The sequence below is a fragment of the Nannospalax galili genome, unplaced genomic scaffold (genome assembly GCF_000622305.1).
Source record: "Nannospalax galili isolate Female #2095 unplaced genomic scaffold, S.galili_v1.0 scaffold760, whole genome shotgun sequence".
NCBI classification, from domain to species: Eukaryota; Metazoa; Chordata; class Mammalia; order Rodentia; family Spalacidae; genus Nannospalax; species Nannospalax galili.
Genome location: NW_008347555.1, coordinates 1,219,427 through 1,244,317, shown reverse-complemented (window position 1 = coordinate 1,244,317; position 24,891 = coordinate 1,219,427). Strand labels below are relative to the sequence as shown.

Sequence of the window (24,891 nt, the reverse complement as noted above, 5' to 3'; positions counted from 1 at the left end):
TGGATCTCTGTGAGTTCAAGGCCAGCCTGGTCTACATAGTAAGTTCCAGGCCAGCTGGGGCTACAGGGAGACCCTATCTCAAAAAGACCCAAAAAATAAAGAAATAAAATATTTTATTTATTTCCTGCCATGGTGGCTCACACCTTTAATTCCAGCACTTGGGAAGCAGATGGATCTCTATGAGTTAGAGGCCAGCCTGGTCTACAGAGTGAGTTCCAGGCCAGCTAGGACTACAGGGAGACCCTGTCTCAAGAAAGACTAAAAAAATTAATTAATTAAATTAAAGATTTATTATTTTTATTTATTTGATGTGTATGAGTATATTGCCTGCTTGTATGTACAAAAATACAGGATCACCAGGCTCTCATCACAACACCTGCCCACATCTCATACTCTTGAGCCCCAGCCAGCAACCTAGGCCCTGGCTCTCCTGGTATTTGTGGGTTCTTTCTGGGTTAAGAGACAGGGAAGAAGGATACACTATGTAGATCCCAGGGCAAGTGAGATTTGGGGAACTAGGGCTCCAGGGCAGCTCCCAGGGCCTGGAAGTTCAGGTTTGCTTGAGACATCCCCATTCCTCCAGCAACTGATATTGCAGCCCTTCAAAGTCTGAACCCCCTTCCAGGCCTGCCCCTACTCAGTCTGTTACTTGGCCTGTGCCTCTATTGTCTGAGTGGACACAGATAGCATGGAATTCACATGCTTTTCCCAGGTTTGCTTTCCCTCCTGAGGGATCAAAGATATGGGCTATTTGGCCCTGAACTTGTGACTGGGTCCTGAAATGGCCAAACTAGCTCCATTTTGTTCTAGCTGACTTTTGCTTTACCGTGTGTTTTTGCCCAGCCATTCCCACTGCAGCCAGCCAGGCAGACTGTCTCATGCATGTAGTTTCAGGAAGTACATTGTTTCAACAATACTGGGAAACTTACAAGTAACCAGGTAGCATGTCCAGATAGCATGTCCTCCCTCCCAGCTGTACCTGCATCTCTGTGGAGCCCATTGTTTTCTGCATTCAGAGAAACATGTTTTTTTCCTAACCAAACTTGTTAATTGAAAATCTCTTTGTTAACTGACCTGCCCCTGGTCTGGTGTAACTATGGTGATCTGATGTAACGATGGTTATTGGCTTTACCCCTGTCATGATGTAATTGTGGTTTTAAACTTTATAAACCCTGCCCTGCCTCTCCACGGGGTCCTCGCTGACTGCCAGCTTCCTAGCTAGCTAGCCATCAATATGTGGTGTTCGTCTGTGCAGTCTCTCTCAGAATTACAGGTCCTTTCCTAGTTTGCTTATATTTCCAACAATGTTCTCTGACCTCTAGAGGGGTGAAGTGATGTGTATTTGACCCTCTGTAGAGACTTCAATAGAGACACGGATGTCTGCCCCCTCCCCCATCCCCAAACACCTTTATAGAGAGGAGTCAAGGTCACTGAGTTTTATTTGTAAGTAGAGGACAGCCTTGTACCTCCCCAGCCCCCATGTTCTGGGGTGGGATGGAGAAGAAAGGAATCTGTCAGCATGAGCCAGGCTCCCCTGCCTATCAGGGGCCCCCCTGCCCACCACTACTAATAGAAAGAAATTGGGGAGCTAGGCATGGTGACTCAGGCCTATAATCATGGCACTTTCGAGAACTGTCACAAGTTGGAGGTCAGCCTGGGCTACATGGTAAGACCCTGTCTCAAAACAACTACAAGCTGGGCATGGTGGCACATGCCTTTAATCCCAGCACTTGGGAGGCAGAGGCAGGCAGATCTCTGTGAGTTCAAGGCCAGCCTGGTCTACATAGTGAGTATATATGATAAACAAAAAAAAAAAAAATAAAAAAAAAAAAAAAAAAAAAAAAAAAAAAAAAAAAAACTACAAAGAATAAAAGAATAGGGAAAATCCAGAGGTGTCCATCTTGCCCTCAGGGGCAAAAAGAGTTTTAGACTAAAGCTCCTCCCTTGTAGTTGAGACCTCTTCTGAGCAGGACCCCTGGGTGCCCCCACACAGCAGTGCCTCTAGAGCCCCAAGGCCTTGACAGTGGGCCTCATAGATCCGGTCTTCTCCAAACTCTCCCAAGTAGTGGAAACATGTCGTGGAAAGCCTAAGGGAATAACAGGCATCTTGAACTCTGCCCTGCACAGGGAAGTTGGGGAGGGGGGGCAAACCAGAGCTCCAGGGGCTCCATCCCTGACCCATGTCATTACCTGGTGGGCCAGGGTCCCCCAGTGATCATCACAGTGATGCTTGGCTCTTGTCCTTGGCCAAGTCCTGGGCCCATGAGACGTTTCACCTGGTTTACTTCTTGGACCCCATAGCTGATGGCAGAGGGAGGAAAGGGTATAGGATCATTGGGGGGGGTGTTGGCCACTGAGGGACCTGCTTCTATACCAAGCTGGGTACACTGGGCATTTACTGAGTTTAGACAGGCTAAATCCCTGGCCCAAGGTTATATAGTGACCTTTCTGTTAGCCATCTACTCTCCCACTTGCTCCCAGCCTCCTGCTTAGACTTCATCCCAGGCAACCTTCTTCCTGAGGCCAGATTCCCTGTGGGACGGGCATGTGGATGAGTGGGCAGGTGGAGGTTTGCACCCACTAGCCCTTCCCCTGAAGAAAGCCTGCAGGGGCTGGATCGGCAACTCACTCTTGCCAGTTCTGAGAGCAGCTCTGATCCAAGACATCCATGTATATAGACTCACTCAGCTCCTGCCGCCCACTGGAGTCTGGAGCATGAAACTTGGCCTCTGCTTTTGCCAGGTGTTTCCATATCTGAAATGAGGAGGTGCTGGAGCCATGACTTTGGAACTGCTGGTCAACTGGGGGAAGGAGGGAAGGACAGGCACCCAAGTCTCTGGGGAGAATGGGGTGGCAAGGGAGCTGTTTGAGCCGGAAGCACCTGTGAGGCAGGCTGCAGGGCCCCTGCTCTAGGCCTGCAAAGCTGAGACTGGGCCAGTATAGGCAAGCTCAACTTTCCTGGGGGTGGAGGAGGAAATGCTGAAAGGAAGATCAGGCCCCTCTCTAGGGCACACTTGCTCAGTAGCACATGCTATTTTAAACCATGGGAATGAGAAAAGCCAATAATTAATAATAATAACAACAACAATAATAATAATAATAATAATAATAATAATAATAAAATAAATAAAATAACCAGAGCCCAGTCTCCAACATGTACTCACAAGTGATGCATATATAGATACACAGACACACAGACATGCTCAACAGGGGCAAGTGTGTGCTCATGTACTCAGGCACACATATACTCAACGTATGTAAAGGCATCCCAGAGGTTTGGGGAGGGAATCAAGATCTAAAGATGGGTGCAGGCAGAGAGCAGTCTATGAGGATGTGAGTCCCTGTGGTGTCCAGATAATGTCAGACATCCTAGACTGTCTGCTCTTTGTTAGCTAGGCAGATATGTAAACCAGCTGAAGCACGGCAACTCAGGAGAGGTGGGTCTGGCAATATTCTGACCTTATCTTGAGATTGGTGCTGAGGGTTTAGGATTAAAGGCCAATGGTGGAATCTAAGGTAGGTGGAGGGGTCTGAGCAGGGACAGAGGACTGCTGAGAAGGGGGAGGGGGAGGACTCACCTGGTAGGCCACAGCCCGACAGGCATCACAGCGTAGGTGAGCAGGCATATGGGCCGAGTACTTCTCCTCATCATCCAGCTGTGGGGCAGTAGCTGAAAACGAAGCCCCAAGTTCCCCCAGGATAGCCCTGCACCCCAACAGCAGCACAAGTGGCAGGGGCAGCCTCATGGCCTCTGGAGTCACTTCATGGAGCATGGGCTATGGTTGGGGTGCAGATGTACAAGTGCAATGCCTGTGGCCTAGGCCAATAGAGAACTGACACCTCACCCATCCTCTTGCCCTTCCCCCAAGGCCCCGGAGATGCCACGTGTGCTGTTTCTCTAGCAGGACCCTGGCTCCGGCTGACTTGACTCCATTTCACAGATGGGACGATGAGGCAAGGAGAGGGACTGGGGCTGGGCAAGGACACATAGGGGCTGAAGGATCTCATTTGGTCAGTGACCTGACCAAGTGGCAGGCACTGTATTGAACATTTTGTGGGAGGGTGGTTGGTTACAGTCATTTTTATTCTGTCACAGAGGATTCAAAGGCTCAGAAAGAAGTGACAAATCTTCCAGTTAGAGGAACCATGTCAAGAATGCTCCCCCAAAGCCCACTGGCCACTGAGCCACCAGGAGGAATGTGCCCATGGATGTGGTTGCCAGTCTAGGAACATTTACAGGGACTGAGAGACCATAGAATTTGAGATCACACATGGTCTCTTTCCCCAACCCTAGTGTCCCCTCTACCTGGCTAGAGCCAGACATGGAACTTTCCATTTTGTGGAGGGTGTTAAGAGGCAGCAGTAGGAAATTAGGACCATACACCAGTTTATCATTTCAGCCACCATGGTTCCATGGTCAGCCGTTTATTGCACACCAGGATTAGGTGAAGAACCCAGGGGTGGGCCCAAGTCCCTCTATGCCATTGAGACCAATGCTTCTGGTAGAGATGTCCAGGTCATTCTGACTCAGTTTCTTAGTTTCCAGTCCAGGGCAAGGCTGATAGAGGCTCCAAGGGATCTTGGCCTGAATAAGCTTGGAATCAGAAAGATATCAATCCTCAACCCTAACACTGCTTCTAATGGGAACTGTCCTCCAAATACTTCACATCACACCCCCTCCAGCAAGGCCCAGTCATTTTAGGTTAAAAATTATACCCAGACCCCCATGCAGACCACCTCTGTCTCATGGAGAACACATTCAGCTCCCTCAGCTTTCCCCTGGCCCAGGGCAGTTGGAGCACAGGTTTGGGGGTCTTTCCCATGCTCTGACCAGCCTGCAGGGTCAGCCACTCTCTGGGCATTGTTGTGCATGCAGAGTAGAATCTGCTCAAGTATCAGGCCCCTCTGGCCTACTCCACACAGGAACATCCCTCCTATATCAGTCCCAGCCCACCCTGCAGCCACCCAGAGTAAGAGGCTCCCCTGGGACAACAGCCCAACCTTTCTCCCCGTCATTCCTGGTGATTCATTTCACTTGCCTGTTTGGGATGCCTGAGTCCCCCACCTTCAGGATGAGCTAGCTGAGCTCTGGGAGTCTGGAGAAAACAGACACTGAGGCAGAAGGAAGGAGGAGCTAGGTTCTCTGTTGGACTGTTATCCCTGGTCACACCATTTTGTAAATCTCCATTTTGATTAAACAATGACAATTTCCAAAACTAAAGTAACTTATTTTACTAGATTCTTGTCCTTCCTGTCCTATTGACCTCAAGTAATGACTGGCCAAGAAAAATGTTTATTGGCCACCTGACATCCTTTAATTCACCACTTACCATATTTCCCTAACTACCCATAGCAACAGCCAACACAGAGCCAAAAAGGAAAAATTTCAATCTTTCTCCCTTCTGCCCTACAACTACCCAGTCTGAAGGCAGACTGTAGGCTCTCTGATTCTCACACTAGAGACCACCCTTCTGCAGGCCTTTTCCCAAACAGACTGTGCTGTCGTTGAGTTGCAAGTTCCTTTGTCTTTTCTTCTCCTCTACCTTACAGGGACACAGCAATCGGGGACCACCTCACTCCAGTCCTCCCACCTCTAATTTAATGCTGACCTTCCAAGCCCTTAAAGAGCTCCTAGCTCTACTTCCACCTACTGTCCTGACAGCTCCCTTTCTCCCACAAAGCCTGGCCTGGGGCCACACTAACTGCTTCTCCCATAGCCTCCAAGGCCAGATCTCAAATCCCGACCCTCTCCATCACAGCAGCACCCACTGCCCTGCTCCGCATCGGCTGGGCCCACCGTCAGGGAGGTACAAACATCTTACCACAACAGGTGGCCCTGTTTCTGCTGCTCCCATATGGCCTATCCTGGGAAACCCCAACACCTCTTCGGGCTGGCTTCTCACTGTGACATACTTGCCTGCCTACATACGCAGATACACCACACCTGGGAATGCTTGGGAACCGGAAGTAGGCAACCACTTCCTGAGCTCCAGCACCATCAGCCCAGGTATCAGATACATTTTCTTAAAGTCACTTCTAGTCTGATGACTAGAGGAACTGACCAAAGAAAAGAGTTGATGGGAATAAATGAGTACATGGGACTGGGAACCAGAACTTCCAAAAGCCATCTAGGGGTCCCAACTCCATGGGGATCACGCCTTGGGGTTTCACAAGGGAAACCCCTTGCTGGGCTGGATGGGTCCAGAGCTGGAGGGCGGGGCACAGAATAGCAGCGGTGGAGCCGGACTGCGGGTCCCGCTCACAGGCATGTAATGCATTCCATCTAAAGGCCCAGTCTCAGGGGCCCAGGGTAGTTGGGAGCTGCCGAGAGCCGGCAGGTTTGGGGAAGGAGGCAGTGACAAGCCAGATACAGGCCCATAGACGGGCGGGTAGAGGCCAGGCCCGATGGCCAACGGGGTGTAGGAATGGCGTGGTGGCCCTGGGGACGAGGACGGCAACAACACCTCCACATACTGCCCGCTTTCCGGGTCGAAGAGAAGCCGCAGCCTTGGCTGCTGCGGCGCCTCCACAAAATAGTAACGACCGCTCTCCGGGTCCACTAGGACCTTCCCGGCGGGCGCGGCTCCTTGCGGCCTCCGCATCCCCTGGGAAGATGGAGGGGGGAGCCGATCCGTGGGAGGCGCCGAGGCAGCTCGCGGCTGGGGCCCGGCGGTCCTGGTCGCCGACGCCTGAGCTTCCTGCTGGAGGGCCGCCAGGACGGCGGCTGCCGGCTCTGGGGGCGTAGGAGGTGTCTCCAGTTTGGGTGCCTTGCCCGGGCTCGAGTTGGGGCACGCCTGCGGGGAGCCGGGGCGGGGCGGTCGCATCCCTGCTAGAGCAGACTGCTGCGTGGTGATGCGAGCAGTGCCTACCGAGCTGGTCCGACCCTCGCGGTCCGGGACTAGGCACTGAGCCTCAGCATCCCGGTTCTTTCCCCCAGGACCGCGCCCTCGGACTCCCGGTGTTCTCTCAGGCCGCCGGCCCAAGGCCAGGGCACCGGGCAAGCGGATCTCACTGCGTGCGAAGGGTTTCGCCGTGCTGTTCTCTGCCCTTCGTCTCGGGACCCTGCTGGACTGCGAGGCGTCCCTGGGGACTGCCTGGAGCAAAGGTTCTGGAGACTCGTAGGGATGCGGCACTACCGGCAGAAAGTCCTTGAGAAAGACGGAAGTGTAGTGAGCCGGCGCGCGGGGCTCCAGCGCAGGGGGCTCCTGCATTTTGGAGCCGTAGACCTCTTCCCCGCAGGTGTCGACAGGAGGCGCTGGGCGCCCTGAGCCTTGGGTCCCCGCAGGAAAGCTTGGCGCGAACGTGGTCTTAACTATCTTGCGCACGTCGCGCGGCCGCGGAATGGTGGAGTGCCGGCGTCCTGAAACCTCTTCTCCCGCGCCCAAGGCTTCAGGGCGCACATCGTCATCCCGGATGCTTACGAGATGACTTGGGGGCCGCTCAGGTGCATCTACCTCTAGCAATGGCTGACTGCCTCGGAAGGCAGCATCCGGTTTCTCCCGTGTGGGTGGACTCTGTACCTCTGCTAGTTCTGGAGTCGCGTGTGCTGATGGTGTAGGCCGCTCCAGCTCCTGAGCGAGACCATTCGTAGCTCCCTGCGTTAATACCATCGACGACCCCTGCATAGTAGGACTCCATGTCTCTCGAGGTGATGGACTACCCTTTCCTGTAGGGCGATCTGGTGACTCCCACTGGAGCAAGGCTGGCGCGGACTGGTCTCTATACCACTCTGCTGCATCCCCACCTGTCGGATGCGGAACTTTCCACTGAGAAGGAGCTTCAGGAGACGGGCTCCTGGCTCTAGCAACACCCTGAGTCCTCAGGGAAAGAGGTGGAGGGGAAGGGCTCCTGCTGACGTTTTCCTTGACGGCGGCATTCCGATTTTCCCACGCAGAGTATCCTTCAGGGAAGGATGGGCTACTCACTCTCCAAACAGTCCTGTGTGGCCGGGAGAGATTCTGGGGAGACGGGCAGCGAGGACCTTGTATGGCCCCATTTGGAGACTGCCATGGAGGAGACTGGCTTCTCGGCCGCACATCCCTACTGGGAACCACACAGGAGGCTCTAGGTTGGAAAGGTGGACTGTGTGCCCTCGGGATGGTTCGATCAGGAATCTCATGAGGGAACTGAATCTTGGGTTCCTGGTTGCGCGCATCCTGGAGTTTCTCCTCTGACTGCAGAAAGATGCTGGAACTAACTGGACCAAGCGGCTCAGTCCCGGGGGCCGGCTTGTCGCGCCGAATCGCACGCTCTCGTAGGCTGGGCCAAGGTCGTGGGGCTCTGGAGGGGGCCGAACTGTCGTGTGCACGAGGTGCCCGAGCTTTGGCCTCTTCTTGGACCACGCGAGTGTTGCGTGCAGTTTGAGCCGTAGGCTCTGGCTTCCCCGTGGATCTAAAAGTGGCTTTGCTTGGGGCCAGGACTGCAGGGGTCAGTTTTCTGGCCAGCGCGGCCTGCACGATGCCGGCAGCGGCCTGCAAGCGACTCAGCGACTCGTCTAGGGAGCCGGTGCGCAGGAGCAGTCGGGGGTGCGGCGCTCCGGTCTCCTGTGAGGGACTCCGGGGCCGTGGACGCAGCTCGATCTGACGCTTCGGCACGGTGCGCGGCCTAACAGGCGCGGAGTGCTCTTCCAATGCCACCTCTACACACTCGAACTGCCCCGAGACTGCAGGGCTCGGCCCCCGGGGCCGCAGCTCCAGGTAGGTGGCCCAGCGAGAGCCCCCGTCGGGGGTCTGGGGCTGCGGCGAGACGGGGACAGGAGATGCTGACCCCGGCAGTGAGGGATTCCTGAAGGCGGGCACCGTGAGCTGTTGCACCTCGAGATCCTCCGCGTCGGAGCGGCTGAACAGCGGCGGGGCTCCGAAGATGACTTCCATCTCCCCCGACGGCAGCATGCGCAGCTGGGGCCGGGTTGGCGGCGGCCCGGAGTCCGGGCCTCGTGGGAAACCCGAGCCGGAGCAGTGCTGCTGGCGGCTATTCTGGGCGCTGACGGACAGGAGAGGCTGTGAGCCCGCCCCCCGCCCAGGGGCCACCCAGAGCCAATTCGCCCGGCCTTCTGCGTCCGGCCCAACGTCCGGGGGCTCCGGTGAACCCGGAGCTGTGTGATAGGAGCCAGACGAACCAGAGGAGTCCTGACGCCGCGCAGTGTCGACAGGTAGCCGCCTTGAGAGCCCAGGAAGGGCTGGCCGGGCGAGCGTGGTCAGCATGGTGGGCCGAACACCTAGAACTGCCTCCCGCGCAGTGCCTCTGCTGGTGGTGCCTGCACTGTCCCCGCCCCGCCTGGGATGCCTTGGGGTCAAAGTGTCTTAAAGCGCCAGCGTCCACTCTAGAGCCAGAGGCGTTGGGAGCAAGAGACGTAAATCCTGAGCCCTACAGGGATGAAGCCCCTAGGCACCAGTGGAGTGCCGCCTCGGTAGGACTCCAGGCTTTGATTAACAGGCAGGTGAGAGGAAGGCAAGCCTGACATTGGAAAGGAGCCAGCAGCTAGACCCAACTCCACCTATCATAAGTGAGAAAACTTTGGCCCTGTGGGGTCTTACCTGAGATGGAGATCAAGGGCTAGCCTGTGGTTCACAGTGCCAGCCAGGAAACTAGACCTTTAGGCCAGGGAACTCAGATCTTGCAGTATCATCATCCCCAACTCTTGTCACCTTAAGGAAACTCCCCCTTGGCTTGGTCAGTTACAGCTCATAAACTTCCTTAACTTTTATCACAGCCCCACACAACTTTTGGATAAGGAGAGTAATTAGAGGACTCTCCTCACTCTAAAAGTTGAGGCCTCAGGAAGGTACTGGCTAGACCCACTACCCTTAGTGAGGCCTAAGGTAAGAGCTGAAGTGATCATCGATCCCTAGCTAGCTTTCACAAGCTGCCTTAGTGCTCAGAACACCCTTCCTACCAACTTTTGTAGGAAGCCCCAGGCTCACAAAGCGCTTATTCAGGCCCCCACAACATTCTTTCCCTGGTAGGGAAGCAGCTGCCACCTGTCATTGTCTTATGACAATGTGCACCAACTTGTCCTTAAACTTCTGGCTTCAAGGTCCTGCTATGACTCAGGCCCCAGCTGGCCCCAAAGCAAGAACACTGGCCCCTCCTTTGCAGTCATCCTCACATTGACCAGGCTAGATTTGACAAATCTTAGACTCATGGGTCCCCTGCCAGTGTTTCCCATGATCACCTAGGGGCACACTACTGATGGCTTTTGAGAGGATCTAGCCTGTCATCATATGCAGTCCTGCTGCCTGAACGAATTGAGCAGCCCATAGCCCTTCCTCTGTTTCCCCACCATTAAAAAAGCTTTGTCATTTTCCCACCTCTTGTTTGTGAAGACTTCTTTTGGGGGGTGTTAGAAGGTGCAAATGTGATTTGTATGGATAACACATAATATACACAGTATAATATTCTTGGTATCTGATGGTATCAGGTTTCCCAGATTCCCTGTGGTCCTGTAAACCACCCAGTGTTTGAAGTCTCTGGTCATAGCTCTACACACACACACACACACACACACACGCACACATACTTTGGTCATAGCTCTACACACACACATACATACACATACACACATACAGCCCAACCTGCTCTGTAGCCAACATGAGAAAATCAAATTTATTGGAGTCCAGGTAAGATGTTAACTGGGATAACCAAGGCTGTTTATGTGGGAAAGGATTAAATATCCAAAGCAAGCAAGCCATAGTATCTACTGACTACAAAGACCTAGCTCCACTTCCATTCCCATGGACCCTACCACCTCCCAAGGGAGCGAGAGGAGCAGCAGGGGCTGGAGACTTGAGAGGCATCTCCTTCCAAGTGGCAGGGCAAATGATTGTCCAAGACCTGTCCCTCATCTAGCCCCCAGTGCCTCGATTCTCTCAAGAATGCAGACAGACCAAGAAACACACACACACACACACACACACACACACGCACACATACTTTGGTCATAGCTCTACACACACACATACATACACATACACACATACAGCCCAACCTGCTCTGTAGCCAACATGAGAAAATCAAATTTATTGGAGTCCAGGTAAGATGTTAACTGGGATAACCAAGGCTGTTTATGTGGGAAAGGATTAAATATCCAAAGCAAGCAAGCCATAGTATCTACTGACTACAAAGACCTAGCTCCACTTCCATTCCCATGGACCCTACCACCTCCCAAGGGAGCGAGAGGAGCAGCAGGGGCTGGAGACTTGAGAGGCATCTCCTTCCAAGTGGCAGGGCAAATGATTGTCCAAGACCTGTCCCTCATCTAGCCCCCAGTGCCTCGATTCTCTCAAGAATGCAGACAGACCAAGAAACTAGTACCTTTTCTGCCCCGTCTCTGGAGGGGTGAAAGGCCCCAAAGGGCTCCCCAGAGCAGAGAATGTATAAGTTGGGTATTACAAAGAACAGGAAGGAAAGTGCCATTTTATTTTCCCCTGGGACATTGACAGCTGTGGGCCTGACATGTCCCAGAGGCTTTCTTATGCTTCTGGTTCAGCACCTGAATCATGTAGTTCTCTTGCTGCTTCTGAATCCAGAAGTCAGACATGTGATTCCCTGAAATGGAGCCGGCTTGGTTGTAGGCTGGACAGCCCTGGGTAGGGGCCAGAAATCAGGCTCCCCACTTCCATCAACAACCCCCAGCCTGGCCCGGCCCCTCACCTGAAGATCTGTTTCTGCTGGCTGATAACTTGCTGCAACTCCTTAATCTCATTCTCTTTGCCATTAAGTATATCTTCTTGCCTTATAATGTGAGACTCAATTTCTGTAGGGGAGAGAGGCATGGAGGAGGGGTGGTCCCATCCCTCAGGCCCCTCCTGAGCTAATACCTTCCTTGTGGAGCTTTTCAGAACTTAACTCTCCCTGCCCAGGGAGTCTGTACAAACAGTAGTCAGTACTTTAGTATGAGTGAGTTCATTTTTCTGTGCTGGAGATTGAACCCAAGGCCTCACATATGCTAGGCCAGTGCTCTACTACTAAGCTATATCCCCAGCCCTCTACTTGTTTTTGAGTCAGGGTCTCATTACATTGACCCATGTAGCTTAAACTCACTCTGTAGTCCAGGCAGGCCTTAAACTTTTGAGCCTCTTGAACAGCTGGGATTATAGGCTTACACCACCAGACTCTGCCATGTTAGCAAGCTTATTATGGGGTCTTGGGAGTGAGGACAATGTCTTGTGATTGCATCAGTGACTTTATCACTCTATTCTGAACCTCACTTGGGTGAGGGAAGGCACAAGTCCCCAGGTGGTCCTGCCAAAGCTCATGCCCTCCACTGTAGCAGGTCTTTACACTTTGGTCTAGAAATTACAACCCTTCACAGTACTTCCTATTCCCTTTCCTTTTTCCTTATGCTTATACTTAATGTACTCCGTATTTTACTCATTCATCTTTTCTCCATTTAGGATGTAAGGTCCATAAGGACAGAGGCTTTTTTCTTATCACTGTTATTCCTGACCTAAAGCAGAGCCTGGCTTACAGTAGATGAATACTACACAGATTGTGGAGTGAATGAAGATGTCCCCTAAGGGACTAAGACAAGAAACATCACCAAGTTTGGCCATCTCAGTTCAACCAGATCTACTGAGGGTAGACTGAGTGTCCAGCCTACGCTATAGGGCCTCTGGGATGGTGGGAGATGAGTTACTTGACCCCACCAGACAGCTCCCTAGGGATGAGTTAAGACTCAGAAATTAAACTGAATGATGGCCCATGCCTGTAATCCTAGCACTTGGGAGGTAGAATTAAGTCCAAGGCTATCCTACTGAGTTTGAGGCCAGTCTGGGCCACATGACCCTGTATTTAAAAAAGTTAAAAAATTTTAAGGTCTGGGTGTGGTAGTACATGCCTTTAATTCTAGCACTCAAGAGGCAGAGGAAAGCAGATCTCTGTGAGTTTGAGGCCATTCTGATCCACATAGCAAGTTTCAGGCCAGCTACTGCAACATAGAGAGACCCTATCTAAAAAAACCCTCTCCAAACCAAAAACCAAAAAAACTCAAGAGCTTCAGCTGAGGTGGCTCAGTGATTGAATAGTTACCTAGCATGTATGGGACCATGTTTTTATTTCTTGTACCACAAAATAAAAAAAAAAAAAGGAGCGGGGGATGGAACCAGGAAAGGATGAGAACAAAATAAGGCTATTGTCAGTAAAGCTCCTACCAATGAGGAAAGGTTACCATGGTCAGCTGCCTCCCTTTTGATGCCTGTTTCCCATGTATATAAATGGTCCCTATTCCATAGTAGCATGGAGAACACCTAGTACAATAGTGATTGAAAAGCCTCCCTCCAAGTCAAACACACATTGGATACAGAGATTTTTGTGTCTTGGGTCAAAATCCAGTGACTACAAGGATCTGAAAGTGTTCGTTTATGTAACTGTCCCTCATTGAGCCCTGGAAAATTCATATTACACAGGGGGTTAAAAGAGTTCCAGTGGCAGGTTGAGAAGGACTCAGTAACTCAGTGCAGAGTGCATGCCTAGCATGTAAGGCCCTGGGTTCTATCCCCAATACCATAAAAGAAAAAGAAACAATCAAATATGCCAGTTGTGGTGGCACACCCTAGTAATCCCAGTACTTGGGAGGTGGAGGCAGAGGATCAGGAGTTCAAAGTCACTGTTGGCTATACAGTGAGCTTGAAGCCAGCCTGGGATGTATGAGAACCCATTTCAAAAAGGGAGAGGGGCTAGAGGAGATAGCAGAGTAGGCTAAGTGCTTGTCTTGCAAGCAGAAGGATCTGATTTTGACCCCCAGAACCCATGTCTAAATACTGGGTGTGGTGGCATGTGCTTGTAATCCCAGTGGATTCTCTGCTGGGAAGGCAGAAACTGGCAGATCCCTGGGGCTCTCTTGGCCAGCCAGTGTGGCCTACTTGGTGAGCTTCAGACAGACGAGAGACGCTGTCTCAAAGGAGGTGAACAACATTCCTCAGGATGATGCTAGAGGTTGTCTTCCAGCCTCCATATGCATGTGTACACACGTGCAAATGAACACGTATTTTAAAAGGGTAGGGGCTGGGGAGATGGTGATGGTTATGTTGGTAAAGTGCTTGCTGTGCAAGCATGAGGACCTAAATTCGGGTACCTAACTCCCACATAAAAATATGAGCATAGCTGTGTGAACCTGTAATCCCAGTACTGGGGAGGTTGAGATGGAAGGATCCCTGGGGCTTGCTGGCCAGCCAGTTTGGCCAAATTGGTGAGTTCCAACTTTAGTGCAAGACCCTGTCTCAAAAAAGCAGAGCCAGTGTGGTGGCACATACCTTTAATTCCAGTACTTGGGAAGCAGAGGCATGAGGATCTCTGTGAGATCAAGGCCAGCCTGGTCTACACAGCAAGTTCGAGGCCAGCTGGGGCTACAGGGGAGCCTCTGTCTCAAAAAAAAAAAAACCCCAAACAAACAAACAAAAAAAAAAAGAAAAGAGGCCCAAGAGATGGCTCAGCGGTTAAAGAGCATGCAAAGGACCTGGGTTCAAGTCCCAGTACTCACATGGTGGCTAATAACCATCTGTAACTCCAGTTCCAGAGGATCCACTGCCTTCTTCTGATCTCCTCCAGCACTGCACAACACAGATGCACTTACACAGGCAACACTTATACACATAAAATAAAAGTAACAAATTTAAAAGAAAAGACCAGTGTCATGGTGCACGCCTTTAATCCCAGCACTCAAAAAGACAAAAAAAAAAGAAAGAAAAAAAGGCAGAGGGTCAGCAAGGTAAAAAGGTAACAGTTCTTGCTGTCAAGCCTGAGAACCTTGGGTTCAATTTCTAGAACCCACAGAGTGGAAGGAAAGAACTGAGACCAAGTTTTCCTCTATCCTCTACACATGCACTGTGTTTGCACAGACCTACATACACACTCATGTGCACACACACACATGTACACACAAATTGTAATACAAAATCATTGCAACAATTTTTCCTAAAAAAAAAAGGGCTGGAGAGATGGCCCAATGGTTAAGAGCGCTTACTGCTCTTGTAAGTGATGTGAATTTAGTTCCAAGCACCCAGGTTGGGAGGCTTACAACCCTGAAAACCTCTGGTCTCTCTGGGCACCTGCACATACGTGCACATATCCACATGCAGATACACACACACACACACACATGCTTGCATGCAATTAAAAATAATAAAAATAGGTTTAGTGGTTAAGAGCACTGTTCTTGAAGAGGACCCAAATTTGGTTTCCAGTACTCACAGTGTGGCTAACAACCACCCATAATTCCAGTTCCAGAGGATCTGACGCCCTCTTTTGATCTCCACGGGCATTGTACACACAAGTGTACATACATGCTGGCAAAACATTCATACATAGATTACAAAAAATAAAAATAAATCTTAAAAAAATGGCTGGGTGTGGTGGTATATGCCTTTAATCCTAGCACTCAAGAGGTACGGACAGGCAGATCTCTGAATTAGAGGCCACCCTGGTCTACAGAGGGAGTTCCAGCCCAGCCAGTGCTGCACAGTGAGATCCTGCCTCAAAAAAGGGTGGAGGAGGGCTGCAGAGATGGCTCAGTGGTTAGGTGGTTAAGAGCACTGGCTGCTCTTGCAGAGGACCAGGGTTCAATTCCTAGTACCCACATGGTGGCTAACAACTATTGGCTAACTCCAATTCCAGGGGAATTTGACACCCTCTTCTGACCTTCATGAGTATTGCATGACAGGGGTGCACTTACATACATGCAGGCAATACACTCATATGGATAAAATAAAAATTATATATATATACTGGGACTTGAACCCAGGTCCTCTGCCTCTGCCTCCTGAGTACTGGGATTAAAGGCATGCACCACCATGCCTGGCCTAATAAATTTCTAAAAAAGTTAGAGAGTGATGCAGGGTGTGGTGGCGCATGCCTTTAATCCCAGCACTTGGAAGGCAGAGGCAGGTGGATCTCAAGGCCAGCCTGGTCTACATAGCAAGTTCCAGACCACCTGGGACTACAGGGAGACCCTGTCTCAAAAACACTAAAATAAATAAATACATAAATAAAAAGGCAGAAAGTGATTGAGGAAGCTGACTTCAACCTCTGGACCTTGAATATATATGTTCATTGTAGAAACATACACACCACATGTGCACACATAGACACAAAGGAAGGAAGGAAAAAATGGGTAATTAGAACATAAGTACTGACAATGCAGAAATGCTGGTGTATTTAGGGTTTCAGATGACATCTGGTCCTAGAGGCACAGTGTGGAGAATACAAAGAGCACACTGCATGATGGGACCAGGACCACTGAACCTCCTTCTCAAGGTCATTCAGCTCATCTGGATTAATTGCTCCTTTTAATTCTTTTGGGAAAAAGAATTAGATCTATGTGAGTAGCTGGGCACATACCTGTAATCCCAGCACTTGGTGGCAGAGGCAGGAGGATCGGTGCAAGTTTAAGGCCATCCAGGGTTACATAGCAAAACCCAAAAAGAAAAAAGAAAGAACTATGTAAGTATAAAAAACAAATTGAAATCGCACAAGACACTAAGCAGGAGTATGGGTCAAAATGAGGTTCATAACACTATACTAGTTGAGTGGGCTGCCACACACCTTTAATCCCAGCAGGCAGAAACAGGCAGATTGCTGTGAGATCGAGGCCAGCCTAGGATGGTCTATACAGTGAGTTCCAGGCCAGCTGGGGCTATACAGTAAGACCATGTCTCAAAAAACAGAAACAACAAAAACAAAAAAAAACAAACAAATAAACTACTACCATACTGGTACAGGTATGGGCTTGTGGCCCACTGGAGAGGTGCAGGACATTGTGCAGGGAGATAGCCAGAGCCTGTCCCCATGACACATGTTAAGATATAGAGCTCTAGGGACTGGGCTGATCTTTGTTGGAAGGAAATGCCCTGAGGAAGGATGTCTCTGGCTATACCAGGGGAGAACCCCTGTTCTATGGGTGGAAGTAGGGGAGGTGGTAGGGGGTTTGAAAAGGACCAGGGGAACCCGAACCTTGGGGTATGAGACACTGACTACCTGTTGGGCTTCAGGAGGCCTGGCAGGTGCCCTTGCTTAAACATCTGTGATACCTACCTGTCAGCTTACTTGGCCTAATCAAGATGGCAGCCTACTGGCATTTTCCAGTGAGTCCCAACCAGGAAGAGAAGAGTGTGGTAGTATGTAAGCACTGCCCAGGGCCCTAAGTGGGAGCCTCACCAGAAAGGACCTTGATCCTTTCAGGCTCAGGCTGGTCTCTAGTCTACTCAAAATCTGCTACAAAGGGAGCTGAAGAGATGGCTCAGCAGTTAAGAGCAGTTGTTGTTCTTGTAGAGGAACCTGGTTCAGTCCCAGCACCTCCACGGTGGCTAACAACAGTAACTCCAGTTCCAGGGGAACCTGATGCCCTCTTCTGGCCTCCATGGGCACTGCATGCACATAATATACATACAATCATACAGGCAAAACACAAATACACATAGAAATAAATCTCAAAAAATTTTTTTTAAAGATCTGCTACAGAGAATGAACAGATGCCCTGTATGGGATTCTTATCTACTTCTTAAACTAAGGGAAATTTAGTGTTCCATGAAAACGAAAGATGTTCCTGAGGGCTAGGGACACTAAGTAGCTGCCTCTCAAAGTGCCCCTCAAGAGTGCTCCACAGAGCACAGCAAGTGGTCAAAGGCATGTATATAGAGCAGGGTTGAAAACTGGTGGCCCAGACATATTTTACAATACTTCAAAAATGCTTAAATTAGTTGTCTATACTAACAAGTCAGAAAAAAGCTTTCATTAAAGTTCATTTCTAAATTTTTTTTGTTTTGAGACAAAAATCCCATAAAATCCACACTGGCCTTGAATTCCTGATCTTTCTGCCTTCACTTCCCTGAGTGCTGGGATTATAGTGTGTTCCACAACAGCTGGCTTCTGGATTCCTTTTTTTAAAGATCTGGCAATCCTGAGGCCTCATTCACACAAATGTGGGGGGTGGGGGCTTGGCTCTTGTCTCTCCAGTCCCCACCCTTCCCTGAATCCCTGATCCTGAGTTTAATGGTTACCTCCCAGAAGGACTGTGCTTGCTCTGTTAGGAATAGCGTGCACTATTTCTAACACTTACCAAAACTGGGAAAAAACAAAAGGTGGACTAAGAAGGTTGTATGTTTCAAGAAAAATGGGAGCGAGCCCATTCCTTTATGGCTGTGAAGAATATTGTACATAGACTGCTTCCCTCATTTCCGTGGCCTGCCTGGTCCCTGAAGACATTTTCGAAGGTGTGACCCACCTGGGCTTGACTGTATCCTCAGGCGGGGGCAGAAGTTGGGGTAAAACCCTACTTTTGACACAGGAACTGGGCTGTTAGGAAAGAGCCCGTGTATGTTAAGTTGGGGGGCAGCATGGGCTTCCCGCCTACCATTGCATTTGGTGATGAGCTGGTCCTTCTTGCTAGACTCCTGTAGGACTCTGCTCTTGACACTGGAGAGCCTGGGTGGAAAGTTAAGGTGAGAGAGTGGGGAGGGCAGAAAGATGAGACCCCTGACCTCCATAACTGGTCCTGAGGCCCACTCACTCACGCTTTTTCAAAGGCCAGCTTTTCTTTCTCCAGCTGCTTGTACAGCAGCTCCACCTCTCCGAGGGCAAACTGCAACTTCTCTTCTTCCTTGGCCAAAAGAGCCTTGGTTTTGGCATGAGCAGCTTTCTCTTCCTGCAAGGGAACAGTGGTTACCTCTATCCCAAGACACCTTAGGTCTCCTAGGATTCCTTAACTAGCTCCCTTTCTCAGAGGGGCACACTGAAGCCAGGGTTCAGGAAGATTCTGGCCTAACTACAGGGGCTGGAGTTTCTCATTGATTCTGTCCAGCCACAGGGATCTTGGGAAATGGGAGATTAGGAGCCTGCAGAGGCCACTACTCACCACCAGCTTTTTCTCTACTTCCTGGAACTCTTCTTTACTGACAAAATTTTCATCCTGGAGAACCATCTGCAACAGAGCCAGGCTCAGGGAAGGGACTGTGACTGGGGTGGGAAGGCTGCCCTCTAAGGACCAGGGCAAAGGCTGGATAATGGGATGATACCCAGGGCACCCAGGATTTGATAGGCTCTGGGAAGGGAGAGTTCAGTTCCACAGATTAACTGTGGCCCAGCTCTTAAGTCTTTCAAGCAGCACCCAGTCTCATGGAGAAGATGGCTCAAAGCTAGCTCTTAACACTGTATATGTTCTGGTGACAGCACAGGGGACTGTGGTGTCCAGAGGGGACCCCTGAGCCAGCTTTGGAAAGTGTCAGGACTGCTCTTGGAGAAAGTTACATTAATCCTGAGATCTGACTACTAAATAGGATGGGTAGAGAGAAAAGTGTTCCAGATGGTGGAAACACACATGCCAAGGTGAGTGGCCAACAGAAAGATCCAGGAACCTTCAGGGAATTCAGAGCCTGTAGCAGCACACATTTTGTTGAGGGTAGCTAATAGAGCATGTCCTCATCTTTCCCCACATCTAACCTCCTAGAAGGGACGAAGTTGTCTAATAATCATTAGAGTGAGTAGATGTGAAGCTTTTATTCAAAATTTTTATTTATATTTTATGTGTATGAGTGTTTTGCCTCTATGTAAGTATACCCCGAGCATGCATGTAATGCTCAGGGAGGTCAGAAGAGGGCGCTGGATTCCCTGGATACAACCGGTTATTAGCCATCATGTGACTGCTGGGGACCAAACCTGGGTCCTCTACAAGAGCAGCCAGTGCTCTTAACTTCTGAACCATCTCTCCAGCCCCCGGTTTTTTTGTTTGTTTGTTTGTTTGTTTTTTGAGATGGAAGCACATCTCAACATTGTTACAAAAACCGTGAACTCCAGCTGGCTAGCTCTGGAGTAACTTGTAGATGCAATGCTTGGCACCTGTTAGCTGGAGTTTGAAACCGCAAAAACAAATGGATATAGCAAGGCTGGAGGCCCGTTAAATCAACACGGCGAAGGGCCAAGTTTGTGCTTACTACGCTCAACATGGCACTGCGTTTGACACTGGGAAGGGGTGCAGCTTAATATACAACAGTGGTTTCTGTGCACACGGAGGGCTTGGGAAGTCAGTGAAGTCATTTCCAGTAAAAATGGAAAAACTTGAGGTTCAACAAACATCTACTAGTCCTTTCAGCAAGCAGGCAGAGAACGCAGCCCGATTTACGGTAAAATTCTCCGGTAAATATTTACAGTTCAGGAAGGCGTCCATACTCTTTGCGTTCCGCTCCCTGCAGCCAGGTGAGCCCCACCTCCTCCGGATGACGCCCAACGCCTGGCGTTCTACCCACGCTCCTTACATCCAACCGGGCCTGGCCCCGCCCGCAACGGCGCAGCGCCCGGTCTGGCCCCTCCCCCAGCCCTCCTGGCTGCATACCACATTCCTCAGCTGGTGGATCAGTTCCTCCTGAGATTCAATAACGTCCCGCAGTTGGTCGAAGGCAAGACACACAGATCCTGAGCCTCCCTGCGACCACCCGAGGGGCGTCGCCATCCTTCGCCCCCGCCAGCTCGTTGGAAATGGCCGCCGCAGGGAGCCGCGCCACCGTCGCCTGCCAATGAGAATACGACGCCACAGAGCACCCTGGCAACCGGGGCGGGGACTTCCTCTGTTAGCAGCGCTGGGGCCTGCCGCTTAAAAAAGCTTTGGTGGTTGGGGTGTTGGCTGTACGTAGGCTGCCCGCTCCGGAAGAGCGGAGGGTGGGCTTCCTCCCCAGCAACGCAACAACAAATGAGCTGGGCGCGGTGACCCAGGCCTGTAAGCACGCCACTCAGGAGGCATGAGGATTGTGAATTCAGGGCCACCCTGGCCTACGTAGAGACACCGGCTCAAAAACACAAAATCAAAAGAAACACAATTCCACAGAAAGTTCGAAGCCAGCCTGGTCTACATAGTGAGTTCCAGGCCAGCCGGGGCTACATAATGAGACCCTTTATAAGACAAAACAAACAAAAACAAGCCGGGTGTGGTGGCGCCTGTCTTTACTTTAATCCCGGCACTCAGGAGACTGAGGCAGGAGGATCTCTTTTGAGTCTGAGGTCAGACGGCTACATAGTAAGACCCTGTCTCAAAAAAACAAAACAAAAAAACCAACAAACAAATACCGAAAAATAATTAAAATGTTTATACTTTTATCTGTGGGTCAGGGTGTGTGTATGCATGTGAGTGCTAGTGCCCACAGAGACCCAGAGGCATGCATCCCCCCTGGAGCTGGAATGACAGGTAGTTATGAGCAGTTTAACATGGGTGCTAGGGAACAGAACTTGGGTCCTCTGAAGGAGTACCTGCTGTTAACTGCTAACCCATCTGTCCGGTCCTAAACTAAAATAAAAAAATTAGGGGCTGGAGGGATGGTTCAGTGGTTAAGAGCACTTGCTGCTCTTGCAAAAGACCTAGGTTTGGTTCCCAGCATGCACATGGTAGCTACTAACAACTGTCTGTAATCCAGGGGGATGCAATACCTTCTGGCCTCCAGGGGCATTGCACACATGTGGTACACTTAGATACAGGCAGCAAAACACACATAAAAGAAAAAAAAATTGAAGCTATAACCAGTTAGATCATGTAAATACTAAATACCATGAATGACAGACTTTTTAAAACACTTTTTTATTATTTTTTATTTTTATTTTATGTGTATGAGTGTATTGCTTGCATGTGGGTAAGTGCACCTGTGTCATGCAATGCCTGGAGGACACAGAAGAGGCCGTTGGAGCCCCTGGAACTGGAGTTATGGACAGTTGTTAGCTGCCATGTGGGTGCTGGGATTAGAACCTGGGTCTTCTGCAAGAACCAATGTTCTTAACCACTGAGCCATCTCCCCAGCCCAAGATTTATTTATTTATTTATTTATTTATTATTTTTGGTCTTTTTGAGATAGGGTCTCCCTGTAGCCCCAGCTGTCCTGGAACTCACTATGTAGACCAGGCTGGCCTTGAACTCACAGAGATCCGCCTGCCTCTGCCTCCCAAGTGCTGGGATTAAAGGTGTGCGCTACCACGCCCGGCTTAGATTTATTATTTTTAATGTGTTTACCTACATGTATGTACACCACATGTAGGCCTGGTGCCCATGGAGGACAGAAGAGGGTGTCAGACCCCCTAGAACTGGAGTTATTGATTGCTGTGAGTTACCATGTGGGTGCTGGGACCCAAACCTGGGTTCTTTGCAAGAGCAGCCAGTGCTTTTAACCCTGAGCCATCTCTCCAGCTCCCATGAATGATATACTAAAACCAAGACTTTGCTAAATATGGGCCACTGGAAACAAAGCCAGCAAAGAATTTGGCAACACCTGATGTTTCTGATGCTAAGTAGTCTTGATCTACATTTGCAATGGTATGCTGCTGCTGCTTCTATTTGATGAAAAATATGGCCTTCATGATGCCACCAATATGATGTATTGTTCTAAACCCAATGCCATTGTTACATCTTCTCTAGTCCAAAATGACTCCAAGGAAGTCAAGCATGTGCAGTGTCTGAGGATGTGACGGGCAAAGGCAGAGGAACAAAGGAAAGCTATAAAGTCATTCTTTGTATATAAAACCATTTAATGTTTTTCTGTTAAAATACACTGAACCTAGATGCAATGGATCAAGTGACCAGATTTTTCAGCATTTCACATGTGTTATCCCTGACTCTGTGGTCAACATTCACATCCTGAATTCCAAGCACTGAGTGTGATGCAAATAATATACTCAATTATCTAACACATGGTTATACAGTTGCTAGGTGGCCACTGCAAGAGGTATCAACAATGCAGGCTCAAAAATTAAGATGTATAGTAAGTAACTTGGCCCTTTCTCAAAATATATTAGGACACCAACCTAATACCTTAAATACAAATTAAGTGCTAGCTCCTGTGAGGAGCAATGCATGCAGAGACAATGGATTGGATGTGTAGCCAGTTGTAACAGAAACTTGCTGAAACCCGGAAGTACCTCCTCACAGGGCCAATTCTGAAAAAGTGAAGATGAAAATGAACACAGCATGAGCCTTGGTCAGCCTGCTGGATCGCATGTTCTGGCGGGGTTGCTGTTTCCTGTCATTTCTAACAGTTTCCAACAGAAAGCATAGCAGCATTATTTTCTTACTGGTCACTTCTCCCAAGCTGTGAGGCCTAGAGATGGTCAATGAAGCTTAGAAGTTTTCCTAGCTTGAGCAGATGAACCCCAGGGCTGCTAATCTAATGACATGGGCTCCTTCAAGATGGACTGTTTTTTGTGATGACAGGGATTTTTTTTTCTTCCCCCTTCACTGAAGAGAGCACTTCATTTAAATGGCAGCTTCAGTTCCTATGTGAACGTCCAGGTCTGTTTCTTAGCCTCACTCTCATCATATGTCTCAAGTCAGCGGTATACTCAGAGAAACAGTCTCAAGCCATGAGATTTCTTGATAGCAAGAATTTATACTGTCAGAAAACTTCCCAAAGGACGTAAGCAAGAGGACAAAGCTTATTTTACCATCACAGACAACCCATCTAAAATATAACCAAGGAATTAAGAGTTCAACAATGTTCTAGGTAGTACCAGATTAAACTAGCCTTCAATCAAAGCAAATACGGTTCTCTTGAGAAACACAAAATATAAGTATTATAATCTATTAGTAATAAATAAAACAGTGCCAACAGGACTATAAAAACAGCATGACATTTAACAGAGCTGAATTAATATCATCTCTGTTTAGTATCATCACAGAAAATTCATTGCTACCATGAAATCCACAGAACTATTTCTGGGCATCTAGAACGGGTCTTTTTTCTTTTTTTTTGGTCCTTTTGAGACAAGGTCTCCCTGTAGCCCCAGTTGTCCTGGAACTCACTATGAGGACCAGGCTGGCCTTGAACTCACAGAGATCCGCCTGCCTCTGCCTCCCGAGTGCTGGGAGTAAAGTTGTGAGCCACCATGGCCGGCTTAGAACAGGTCTTTAACCTGTCAAATTAGTTTCATGACAGTCCATTTTCTAGCAGAAGTTGAGAGGAGAGCTTTCATTTTTATGTGTCTAGGAAATTTCCATAAACCTACTTGGTTCAAAGGTACATTTTACAATGTAAATTCCCTATTACTCATAAGTTAAAGAGGTTCTCAAAAAAATTAAGGAGATAAGTCTGGGGATGTAGTTCAGTAGCTGAGCATGCACAAAGCCTTGGGCTCAACCCCCAATACCCCTGAAACCAGGTGTGGAGGTACACACTGATTCTACCATTCAGGAGATAGAGGCAGCTGTCTGGTGACTTAGAGGCCAGCCTGGGATACATAAGACCAAGAACAAAAACAGAAACAAACAAGACATATAGTATAAACTACAGTTACCTACTGGTCCTTCAAGTTCAGTCTCAGGACAATCTAGGCAGTTCAGCCCTGGTTGCTAACCTCCACAGGAAGGCCCTAAACTTAGAGTCTAATGACTTAGTTCTACAAAGGGCTGCTTTTCTGCTTGTGAAATATCTCAATTTGAATAGAGGGTTCTGCTTCTTAAACACCAGCAGGGAAGTAGTCCTGAATGGACACAAGGAAGCAGTGCAAAGGATGTAGGGTCTGGTTTGGGAGGGCAGAGGCATGGGGGTTGGGAGAAGGCTCTGCTTTGCCTGTCTGGCTAGAGTCACTGAGAAATGAGGATGCTCTCACACTTTGTACTTGGTGATCAGTCTTCCATCTGGCTCTGCCTTGCCCAGTTATGTGACCCAAGCTAACTATTCATCCTCTTTGGCTGATGTTCTCATTGTCAAGAGACAATACATCTACTTCACAAATTGTGAGAAGACACAAGTAAAAAAAAAAAATGTCAGAGTTGTTGCTTTGTAGTAAGTACTCAATAAATGTTAAATGAATGAAAGATCATCTCATGCCACAAACTGCAGGGTATTGGGTCAAACAAAATGACTGCTAAAGCTAACACTAGCCCTCCATATCCACACAGAGAGGCTCTTCCTTTCTGTCTTTAGGCCTGAC

The 24,891-nt window shown here is 49.4% G+C and overlaps 3 protein-coding genes across 5 annotated transcripts in view; all 3 read right to left on the bottom strand.

The window, feature by feature from the left end:
- Window positions 1–1,838: 1,838 nt before the first annotated feature.
- Window positions 1,839–3,754, bottom strand: Mzb1 (marginal zone B and B1 cell specific protein). The gene is made up of 4 exons (XM_008844293.3): window positions 3,579–3,754; window positions 2,630–2,754; window positions 2,191–2,301; window positions 1,839–2,087 (listed from the first exon to the last, which is right to left on the bottom strand). The coding sequence occupies exons 1-4, from the start codon at window positions 3,744–3,746 to the stop codon at window positions 1,931–1,933; spliced, it is 561 nt and encodes a 186-aa protein (XP_008842515.1). The 5' UTR covers window positions 3,747–3,754; the 3' UTR covers window positions 1,839–1,930.
- Window positions 3,755–4,387: 633 nt separating this feature from the next.
- On the bottom strand, window positions 4,388–10,863 carry Prob1 (proline rich basic protein 1). Its single transcript, XM_029568905.1, has one exon. The coding sequence runs from the start codon at window positions 9,201–9,203 to the stop codon at window positions 6,168–6,170; it is 3,036 nt and encodes a 1,011-aa protein (XP_029424765.1). The 5' UTR covers window positions 9,204–10,863; the 3' UTR covers window positions 4,388–6,167.
- The window catches only part of Spata24 (spermatogenesis associated 24), a 30,329-nt gene continuing 9,825 nt past the window's right edge, over window positions 4,388–24,891 (bottom strand). The window contains exons 2-7 of one of the 3 annotated variants that reach the window (XM_029568906.1): window positions 20,321–20,495; window positions 18,848–18,913; window positions 18,507–18,637; window positions 18,347–18,417; window positions 14,480–14,549; window positions 4,388–4,594 (exon numbers count right to left, since the gene is read on the bottom strand). In XM_029568906.1, the coding sequence (XP_029424766.1) occupies window positions 4,528–4,594; window positions 14,480–14,549; window positions 18,347–18,417; window positions 18,507–18,637; window positions 18,848–18,913; window positions 20,321–20,437 (522 nt within the window). In that variant the 5' untranslated portion in view covers window positions 20,438–20,495 and the 3' untranslated portion in view covers window positions 4,388–4,527. Of the gene's footprint in view, window positions 4,595–10,963; window positions 11,548–11,653; window positions 11,756–14,479; window positions 14,550–15,927; window positions 16,290–18,346; window positions 18,418–18,506; window positions 18,638–18,847; window positions 18,914–20,320; window positions 20,496–24,891 lie in introns of those variants that run through there. The other 2 variants (XM_008844290.3, XM_029568907.1) reach the window with 2 other exon arrangements.